The 11,473-nt window shown below is 43.3% G+C and overlaps 1 protein-coding gene across 7 annotated transcripts in view; it reads left to right on the forward strand.

Annotated features, from left to right (window-relative positions):
* MSL3 (MSL complex subunit 3) overlaps window positions 1-10,983 on the forward strand; it is a 1,154,348-nt gene extending 1,143,365 nt beyond the window's left edge. For all 7 annotated transcript variants that reach the window (XM_044072547.1, XM_044072546.1, XM_044072551.1 and 4 more), the window contains one exon: window positions 10,272-10,983. In XM_044072547.1, the coding sequence (XP_043928482.1) occupies window positions 10,272-10,371 (100 nt within the window). In that variant the 3' untranslated portion in view covers window positions 10,372-10,983. The remainder of the gene's footprint in view (window positions 1-10,271) is intronic.
* Window positions 10,984-11,473: the final 490 nt, after the last annotated feature.

Consider the following 11,473-nt stretch of genomic DNA (forward strand, 5'->3'; position numbering starts at 1 on the left):
GCCTTCTTAACTCCAGACCGGATGCGATCTCTAAGACTCCATGTGCAGGCCATTCTTCATTGCCCAACCCCTTCGGCGGAATTAGTCCTGAGGGCCCTAGGCTCGATGGCAGCTACCATCAGTCTCCTTCCCATGGCGCGCCTAAACATGAGAATTCTGCAATGGACCCTCCAAGTCCAATGGTCCTTCCTGCGTTATCCCCTGAGCCATCCTGTCCCTCTCAGCAGGGTTTGCAGGAGTGCCCTCTTATGGTGGCTCCAATCTCCGGACCTCCAAAAGGGGCGCCCCTTCTCTATGTCCCCTCCCCTAGCCACAGTGACCACGGATGCCTCTCACCTCGGATGGAGGGGGGGCATTGTTTCAGCAGGACCGTCCAAGGCACGTGGAACCAGACAAAGACCTCACTGCATATCAATGTCCTAGAGATGAGGGCGGTGCTGTTAGCGTTGCAAGCACTTCAGAGACAACTTCTCGTTGGGACTATTGCGATCCAAATGGACAACATGGCAGTCGTTTGGTATATCAACAAACAAGGGGAACCAGATCCTATCCACTTTGTTGAGAGGCCATGAGAGTTTGGGAATGGGCCATTTCCACCAACCGCTTTCTCGTAGCGATGCACATTCCGGGCCTGTCCAACATCCTAGCGGACAAATTGAGTCGCACCATCCTCTCGCCGTACGAGTGGTCTCTGAATCCCAAAGTAGTGAAGCAGATCTTCTCCAAATGGGGTCAACCTTGTTGCGATCTTTTCGCCTCTCCTTCAAACACGAAGTGCAACACCTACTTCGCTCTAATTCCCCCACCCGGGGAATCACCAAGAGACGCTCTGGTGCATGCTTGGCCACCCGGTCTACTTTATGCTTACCCGCCTCTTCCCCTCATGCTGAAGTTTCTGCAGAAAGCCAGACGGTTGGGGAGCACTATAATCCTCATTGCCCCATTCTGGCCTCGTCAGGCATGGTTCCTTTATCTATGGTCTCATCTAGTGAATCCTCCCTGGATTCTAGATCCTGTCCCGGATCTGATATCTCACCCTTTGGGCTTGTCGGCCCCGTACTTGGACAACCTCAAGCTCATGGCTTGGTTGATCCAATTCCACTGTTAGCTAGGACTCCCGGTATCTCTTCCCCGGTCAAAGTGATCCTAGTGGCTGCTCACAAGCCATCTACTAGGAAAGTTTATCGTAGCAAATGGAAACGTTTTTCTATTTGGGCAGAACGTCAGAAGCTGGACCCTTTCACAGCTCCGTTACCAGCTGTGCTGGATTTTCTGTCAGGATTAGTTGATCAAGGTGCTAGCTCTTCCACAGTCAAAGTACAATTGGGGGCAATCGCTCATTACCATGTTGGATGTGATCTTGGCCCTTTGACCTCATCCAGATTGTGTAAGGCCTTCTTAAAAGGCACCTTCTTACTAAGGCCTCCGGTGAAGGATGTAATTCCTCCTTGGGACTTATCGCTGGTACTCCAGGCCTTAACAGCTTCTCCCTTTGAGCCTGCTGCTTTGGTAGATCTCAAATTCTTATCCTGGAAAACGTTTTTTTCTGGTTGCTATTACTTCGGCGAAAAAGGTTTCGGAGCTTCAAGCCCTTTGTGCCAAGCCACCGTACTTGACTTTCCACAAGGATAGGGTATTCCTCAGGACCAATCCCTCTTTTCTCCCCAAAATTGCTTCCAAATCTAACATCAACCAGTCTATTAATTTGCCAGTCTTCTTTCCCAATTACCAAAATAAAGGCGAATACAAGTTACACTCTTTGGATGTACACAGACAGTTAAGATTTTATTTGCAAAGAACAGCCAGTTATAGGCAATCAGACCAGCTGTTTGTGTCCTTTGCTAAACCCTGTTTGAGAAAAGCTGTTTCTAAAGTCACACTGTCCAGATGGATTCCCCAGTGTATTCTCTCGGCTTACGAGAGTTCTGGCCGGCCTGCTCCTCATGGAGTCCATGCCCATTCTACTCGGTCTGTTTCTACCTCTGCTGCTTTTCGGGCTAGAGTTTCGTTGGATGACATTTGCTCAGCTGCCACGTGGGCTTCTTCTCATACATTCATAAACCACTATAAGTTGTATCTGGTTTCCAGAGGGAGAGCATCCTTTGGCTCCGCAGTGCTCCGGAACATCCTTCCATAAGGGCCTCCCAAGATTCAGGTAGCTGGGGACTCTGTCCCATAGGTTGATGAACAAATGAAGTTAACTACTTCAGATTAAGAAGTTATGTACTCACCATAACGTTCCATCTGAGTAGGTAAACTTCATTTGTCAGCAACCGTCCCTCCCTCCGTCCCCCTGTCCTCTTCGGATGTTCATAGATGTTCCTGCTTCATGGTGGATTGTACCCAGTTTACACTGGGCAGGTTGTGATTGCTAGTCTTGCTTTTAGGCAAACTCGATCTGAGGTCAGGAAGGGATGGCAGGGAGTTATGGGTAAGGGGGAGGAGCTTGGAGCTTGGATCTTAGCTGTTGGAAACTGCCGGCTCGTATCCGATGTGGATCCGATAACCCATAGGTTCCATAGGTTGCTGACAAATGAAGTTTACCTACTCAGATGGAACGTTATGGTGAGTACATAACTTCTTATTTTGGTAGCTGTGCTTTTTTGTCTCCTGTTTGACCTGGCAGGGTGCAGTCTGCTCACATTTTGGTTCCTAGTTGTGCACAGATTGGCTAATTGCTTTTGGTTCCAAGCCTTCCATAAGAAGCTTGGCTCCATGGTGCACAGGGATGGAGCCCTTACTTCACTCTAAGCAACCAGGCTTCATTTAGCTATCCCAATGCTGGAAGAACCAGGCAGAGAAGGGGAGGAGTGAAGGGATTGTGGTCCACTTGTCTCTTGTTAATGGTTGGAAGAGTGTGCTCTCAGAGGAATTAGGTCACTAGGATTTCCATGCTGCAGACCAGGAAAAAAAAACAAAAACACTACTTGAACCTCAGAGTGAAGGCTCAGCTGTTTAGAGGGAATACCCCTTGCGGAAGTAAGGAAGACAGCCTTTGCAGTCAGCCGATTGCACAACAATCCCCCTACCTCTTGGGAAAAATGTGTGCAGGGGGTTAGGGCCAGCATGTTTAAAAAAAAAAAAAAAAAAATCACTCCTAATGGCTGCCTGAATTACTGCCTCTCCCATGTCACTTGCCCGGTGAAGGAGAGTGAACAAGTCCATTGGCCAGAATGGGGCTGATGCACAAAAGGCAGATGGGGTAAACAAAAAGTTTTCCATAAAGACTGGGTCACTCTTGGATCTAGTACCATCTTTATGCTGAAACTGGTGGCTGATTCTCTCACAGAAAAAATATTCATTTGTCTGCTTTGTTTCCTAATGCACAGAATAAGGAAGAAAGCATCTTGCCTGCCTCAGATGTGCACAGACTACTGAGATTTCTTATGGAATAAGTGCTCAGTACTTTCAAGAGGCAGCTACCTGACTTTTGAATTATAATTTCTCTTCACATCATAGGCCACATGTTGCTTCCAGGGTAATGGCTGAGTTTGCTTATGCCATTCTGCAGAGCTTGTTGCAAGCCAGCAAACATGGGTAATCTCACCCAGCCTAGACATGATAATGGTTGACACATTAGATAGCTTCATCTTGATTCTGTGGGTGATGCATGGGCATTCTTGGTTGATGGAACAATTTGCCTGGATAATTCTGGCAATAACCAAACTGCCATGCTAAGATGCACGTCCCTTTGTCTGCAAAAATAGAACCAGCACTCCTGTGCTCTATATTTATAACCTCTGTATTAAGAAAAACACTATGCCAGATATCTGGAAAACAGCTCTTTTTACAGCTTTACATCTACATCCTAAGCAAGCCAATACTACTAATGTTTGCCCCATGTCAGTGCTTCCTATACTAAAAGTTAATTTATATCCATATCTCCAGATACATCAGGTACAGTCTTCTTTTCATGAACAGCATGGCTTTGGGCTGGCTGGTGCACAGTAACCTTTCTTTGATCATTAACATATTACCTTTGTCATCACTTAGTATTTAATCTTACTACGGGAGTAGCCATAGACCTCAGCAAGCCTCTGACGGTTGATCTCTCTTCTAATAAACCAGGTATATACTCAGACATTAGTCCAGATGCTTTCTCTTAGTTTCAAAATGTTTTTGTCTGTCTTTTCAGAGCTAAAATTGAATTCTGTTTATTAAGTCCATCCGATCAGACTTGTGAGTACTCTGCAGCATTAGTGCTCCAGTCTCAGTCCCCTTTGATATCTTTCTTCCCTAGGATTACCTCAGATCTTATTTTCTCTAGTTGTGAACACATGCTGATCTTCCACTTGATGTTCAGCTAGGTGTTTCACCTTATTTTTTTTTCTCTACATTTGTATTTATCCCTAACTAGTTAGAAAGTGATAGTTATTTGTTTGGTATTTGACTTTTGGTGCTTTTGGATACCCTTAGCCCCTTTTTCTTCCCTTGATGTCTTTTCCTTATCCCCTTTTTTTCCCTCTCTTCCCTTATCCCCTTTTTTTTCCTCTCTTCAGTTGGTGTCATTTCCCACCATCAACGCTTCCAAAAAAAAAAACTTTTTTTATTTCTTTAATTAGTTCTGCTATATTTAAGTTGCGTTTGGCAGTTGAAAGCTGTTTCTTGCCTTAACAGTATTTTTTTTAATATTGTAACTTTCTCTTCAAAACAATGTGTTGGTGTAGTGGTTAGTGACAGTGTTACAGATCTGGTGCTTCTTTGGTTGATTGACAAAGAAAAGAGTTTTAAAAAAAATGTATTGTGTGAACACAAGATACACCTGCCAAAGGCAGTGATGATTTGTGTCTAGTGGTGCTTCAGTATGGATAATTTCTTAGAGGAAAGCTCAGTTTGGTCAATCCTCAGTCCCCATGTATTATCTGACAAAATGAACAGACTTATTATCAAGCGGCTTTTGCCCCCGGATCTAGAATCTTCCAAGTCAAAAAAGTCCAAAGATAAATTGAAAAATAAGGACTTGGCTACAGAGACAGGCTGACTATTTGGAACCTTAATGCACTGAGGAGAGATGTCCTTTTGGCTCAACTCCAACCAGTTCTCTTCCAGAACTAATAGTGGTTCCAGGACACTTTCCTGAAAAGACCGCCAAGACGTGATAGTAGGAGTCAGACATGTGAGAGACGGTGACACGGAAGCTCACTAGGGTTCTTAAAACTCCCAAGGATAGACAAATTTGTGCAAAGTCTGTGATGGTGGAATCTATTACTGTGGCAGCAGCAATGAAGAAATAATGAGCTGAAAGTGTACTTAGCCCACAGACCCCCACCCCTGACAAAATTCTGATGGAGGTTTTTTTCCAGCTGCCTGTTCTGCTGACTGCGTGAACAATTTGGCTATGTGAATGGCTTGTTGTGAACCTGATGTGGTTGGGCCCATTGTATGGTATTCAGATGAGGTACTGCATCCTTCTTAAGACGGGCCACATTGGAGGAAGGGTCTTTTTGCTGACTCTGTGGTTGTAACCACAACAACCAAAAGAGAGCCCAGCCATCTATTCTCCAGTTAAGGATTTAAGGGAGATTGGACAGAACAGTGAAGCTGATCTATGCATTGAATACCTTTGCCCTTTGAGCCTCAAATTATCTGGTGCATATTAACAAATTCCAGTGAGACCTGTATAAGCAAAACCCAAGTGTACTGAGAAAGATAGTGGCACTCAACACTCAGACCTTTGTAAGTGCGAGTGTCTCTGATGCTTAAAAAATTTGTACCTCCTCCGTGCTCTTGTTACATAGTGTGCCTGATAGAGAAGCTAGAGTTGTGCAGACAGGCATCATCATTATGAGGCACTATGTCTGGCTGCATCTTTGACTTTGCGGAGAACTTTATCTTTCACAATTGCTCCCACTGACACATTCTTTCACTTTTTAAGCCCAAAGTGAAAGGCAAACTGGAAAGTAATGAGTAAGAGGGCAAAACTTTCTGGCATGGGTGCCAAATTTCAGTTTCTCAAAGATCCTTTTTAAGATATCAGATGGGTCCTAAGACCGTGTGTCTCAAAAACATCCTAGAAATATACTATTCCCCCATTTTCAGGAGAGGGGGCTCTAAGAGGCTGATTGGGCCCCTTCAGTGGACAATGCCTAAAGGTAGAGGCAGTCCACAGAAACAGGACTTCTCACAGCCCTTTCCATGGAAGGCAGTAGCAAAGCATCTAGGATCATTTCTGACAGTTCTACTCTGGAAACAGTTGAGGGCTGTCTCTCCTGTACCAGTTCATGTGGATGGGCATCACACAGGACAACCATGTCAGGGAGGCTGTATGTAGAGGCTGTTTCATTCCCTTTTCCTTGTTGTGCAAACCATCCTCCGTTCCACTTCCCAAAGTCCCACCCCATCAAAAGTTTGGGCAAAAGCAGGGGTCTTGCGCCTTCTATTCAAGTGAGCCATCCAAGAGGTCCCACTGGACCAGATAAGATCTGCAGTTTATTCATGATTGACTTTGGTTCCCAAGAAAACATAGGACCTCAGGACCATACTACATCTCAGCAGCATTAATCAAAATGCCAAAGAAACCGTATTCTGGGTGGTCATGATGCAGTCTATCCTTCCATGCCTTCTTGAAGGGTGCTGAATGTGCTTACTGGATCTCCAGGATGCCCATTTGCATATTAAAATTAGCAAGGCATCCAGGAGATTACCACACTTCTAGGTCAGAGTCAGTCATTACCAATTTTAAGCCCTGACATTCTGTCTCACCACAGCCTCCAGGCTGTTGAGCAAGAGTCTGGCAGTGGTTTCCTTTTGCATGAGGACCACAGAATTTGATTATTCCTTTAGACAAATCACTTCTTGTTTCTACCACAAGGGAATCACTTTTCCAAGTAAGAGACAACTTGCTCCAACTTTACCCATCCGTAGGAATCTTCACAAATAAGGACAAAACTGGTGAAGCTGACTCAGAATTTGATGTTTGTAGGATGCCATGTGGAAATCTTTCATAAATTAGCCAAGCTTCTCCAAGAATGTATTCTGGCCATTCAAACCTCAGATCATCATCTGCCAGAACTCTTTCCTGTACTTGCCCTGATTGGATTGCAGCAGCAATGTACTTGGTGTCTGCCACATACTATATATTTTATGAGAACTCTACAGTGGATACTCAAGGGGTTGGGAGGGTGGCCTAATGGTTAAGGTGTTTGCTTTACAAACTCAAGGTGCAGGGTTTGAATCCCACAAGGGATAATTGGCTAGGCTTAAAATGGCTCGTAAGAGCAGTTAGCTTAGTACTAACCTATGAACCTATGAACTTGTCACAAATAGAGACATCCAGGATACACCTATTATCAGTTGTAACCACTATATGGAAGAGATAAGCTGTTATGTTGGCTGGATGTCTGGGACTTCACCACAGGACTACCCTTTGCCCATCCACTTCTCGTGGCCATAGTTACCAAGGATGCCCGTGCATTGTGTAGGACAAATGTTTCAAAAAAATATGGTCTTCCCAGGAGATCAATCTGCTCACCAGTGTAGTGGAGATGAGGATGGTTCTTCCAGCATTGCAGGCATCGAGGGCCACCTTCTGCTGAGTATAATATGCATCTTCAGGTACAAACGTGGCTGTGGTGTAGTATATCAACATACAAAGGGGTACTACTTTGTGATGTCTGTACCAAGAGGCAGTGAGAGTGTGGCATCAGATGCAGCAACTTCTTTTTCCTTCTCTGCCCTTCAGGGGCAGACTCTGAAGGTTTGTTCTCATCTACCAATATCCTTTGGGTCTACTTTCCCTCACCCCCACTGAGCAACAGTCATCCTCATAAACCCTTTCTGGTGTTGGCGGCTGTGGTTTCTTCTGCTGAAGTCTCACCTGAAACAGGATTTTCTGCTACTAGATCGCCTTTCATATCTCATATCCTATCTGTTTCACAGGCCTCACTTAAACATCATGTCTGTTCGACTTACTGCATGGTTTCTCCAGTTCCGTTAATGGCCAGGGACCTGGCATTCCCTACAGAGATGATCCTGATTTTCGCAGCATCCCCAAAATTGTCTGCTTGCAAACTGCACAGTAGTAAATGGAAGAAATGCTCCTTGTAGACCACTCAGAGTTGCATCCTATCTGTTCCTTTTCTCCTGTCATTCCTGTTTGATGTAGGACCTTGTTTTTTCAAGCATGGAAGTTCAATTGGTAGCCATTTCCAGTTTTCACAAAGAAGTCTACTATAAATATATAACCTCTCAGAGTTGCAAAGCCTTCTTAAAGGGCACCTTCTTGCTTTGGCCTCCTATAAAAGACCCCACACCACCTTGTAATCTCAAATTTGTGTTGAAGAAATTAACTCTGCCTCCCTTCAAACCATCCAGTTCTGCAGTTCTTATATTCTTGTCTTGGAGAGCTATCTTCCTGATAACCATTACTGAAGAATTTTTCAGAGCTTCAAGCCTTATCCTGCATGCACACGTATATGTACACACACAAAACAGTTAGCCTTAATTAAAGGTAGGGTTTCCTTACATGTAAACCCATCTTTTCTACCTAAGGTGGCTTCAGAGTCTGTCTTAAACCAAACCTGTCTTCTTACCCATGTTTTTCTTATTTTATTCTTATAGAGGAGAATACTTTCTTCTGTGCTTATATCTTCATAGGTAATTGACATGTTACCTGCATCATACAAAATAATTTCATCTTACACAATCGACTGTCTTTTGCCTTTTTCAAGGCTAGGTTTGGACAGAAAGTATGAAAATTTACCTTGTCCAGTGCTTTCAAATGCGTCCCCTGCATTTATTCATTGCCATGCAAAGCTGTGCCAGGCACATTCTGGCTGGGCAGTAGCTGCTACTTCTGCCTTTAAAAATTCCTCAAGTGATATTTGTGCAGTAACCACTTGGGCATCTATGCACACTTTCACCAGACAGTACAAGCTGGACATGATGTCTTGGCCTATGTCTTCTTTCATGGCCAACAGCCAGGATGCTAGCTGGGAACTTTGTCCTATCATGTGAAGTGGACAGGTTAGATAATCTAAGATAAAATAGTTATGTATGTGCCGTAGCCTTAGGTTTTGATTATCCATATCAATTCACTTTAGTAACTTTGCCGGCCCGCTTTACAAGTTGTTACCTATTGTCACCTGACAGATGTCAATGACTCTTTGAAGCAGTCTTCTACTTCCTTGTTGAACAGTACCTCTCATGCTAGGGAAAGGATTTGGAAAGGTCAATTGGTTAAACTCCATCTCGGGTAACAAGGGAGCAGTGAGGCATTATGGGATGGATGGCAGGGGTTTGAGCTGTATTTCGAGAGCTGTTTGCCATGTTGGAGCCTAACTTCAAGCCAGTCTCATGACGTGAAGTGGATCAACATGAATAATCAAGTTCTGATTTTATGTTAAGGGCATAACTATCATCAACTCATGATGTGGCTCTTATTGTAGATCTTGCCTTTCAGCAGGTGCACCAGAGGTGACTGAAGCCTTCTATGTGGCTGTCTTCCTGTTAACAAATGGAACATGCTATTTATTTGGGTAGAGTATTGCCTCCTACAACCTTCTTTGGCCAGGTTTCAGGTAATTCTGACCTGTCTTAACACTCCTTTTTGTTCCGGGCTTCAGCTAATACCCTTAAGGGAGAGAAAGGTTGCAGCCTGGTACTAACAGGTCAAGCAGTTCTTAAATGGTGTTCTTCACCTCTTTCAAACTATGATCAATCCATTCTGTTCGTAGGGTCCAGGCTTCACATCAGCAATCTTGCCTTATCCCACTTCCAGACTGACTGGTTCAGTGATGTTGAAATTTGCATGTAAGGAACCCTAACTGGACTTTGTGATGTCCTTCAAGACAAACCCACATTATCTCCCAAAAGGGGTTTATGAACGGTGCATGTACTAGTTCATCCATCTTCCTGTCTTTTGCCATCAGAGTTTGGAGGGGCCAGGAGAAAGGGTACCCCTTTATACCCTGGTTGTGTACCTCCAAACCTGTGATCAAGTTTGGGAAAGCAGAAGGGCTCATTTCCTCTGCTTCAGGGAGGGAATGAATGTCAGTCACCAAACAATCCCTTTCCATGTAGATTGCCAGCTCTGTAATCTGTTTCCTTCAGGCTGTTCTAGTCAAAGGCCACTCCACTAGGTATATGGCTGCTTTCAGTGTTGTGTGTGTGTGCACGTGCGTGTGTTACCAATGCAGTATAAAACAGTTTGAGGACTTAATATGAGTTCTCTTTACCTGATTTGACTGTGCACAGTTGCTTGCATTTTTGACAGTGCAGTGTTAATTGTCACTTAATAAAATAGTCTGTCTGTCTCTCTTCCTTTTCTTTAGGTTTTTGGCTGAATACCATGAGGACTTTTTCCCAGAATCTGCATATGTAGCAGCATGTGATGCATCCTACACTACAAAACACCCAAGACCCATCTATTAAGATAGTGGTGAATGCTAGAAACATTTTTTGTGGCTAGAAGTACTGCAAATTTTGCTCCTTGACCTTGCTTTGTATGGTCAAGTGACATTCTTTGGTCAGCAGAGTGGCTCTTTGTGTGTGAAAGCTGGACAAGTTACACTTGATTCATTTCTGGAAATGGACCGCATGTAGTTTCAGTACTGTGTTCTACTTTCAGGATTGAAATCTGTCTAGTTTCTTTTGCTGAACAATTTACTGCAATGCATCTTGGTTTGTCATGACATTTAAGTGGAATAAGCTTGAATGGTATTAGAATACTCATAATTCAACATTTCTTTTTATGTTCAGCAATGACACGTGTACATTTGTGAATTAATGAAATGTTGCAAAGAGGTTCCTTTTATCAGGTCTGGAACTTCCCAATTTTTGCTGCAGAGATATTTCTTTTTGAAACTGTTACTGTTTGTTCAGTATGTTCTATGGAAATTCCTGGAAAATAGTACTGTATATGTTTTGTATAATATGTTAATATAGTCTTGGATGTAACATAAAGTTGTAGTGGATAGTGGTGTAATTTTATTTCAATTTTTCATACTTACATTTGCTTACTAAACTTCTTGTTGGTTTATTTATTCCTTAGATTGTATCCCTTTAATGCAAAGATGTTTAGTACTGTCAAAACACAAAATCAAATTAATTCTAGAATTTTGCAGTTTGTGTATGATGAAAGTTCAGATTTTATAAATTTTTCTTGTCAGAAGGAGTGAAAAAGCCATTCTTCAGGTGGCTTCTTAAAGTGAGTAGAACAAATTGTGAACTCTTGACCTGTCTAAACTTTTCATAGTCTTAACTGTAAGTGCATATCTATTTTAGCCTGGACATGCCGTTCCTGTGCTGTGATTAAGGAAAATTCAGCCCCCACGTACATCTCCAGGTCTTAGAATGCTAGTCACATATCACCAACCAGATTCATGATCCCCTATAGTAAGTGTGCACCACTCTGAGTGAATAGGCATCATAAACATACCTTGTACCTTCTTCCTCTTAGTTTTAGTTTTCCAAATAATTTTTTGCAACCTTAAATATGGTGGGGATTCATAAAGGTTACCACAAAGTGTGGATT

Source organism: Protopterus annectens, chromosome 5.part0 (genome assembly GCF_019279795.1).
Source record: "Protopterus annectens isolate FY-2018-M chromosome 5.part0, PAN1.0, whole genome shotgun sequence".
NCBI classification, from domain to species: domain Eukaryota; kingdom Metazoa; phylum Chordata; order Ceratodontiformes; family Protopteridae; genus Protopterus; species Protopterus annectens.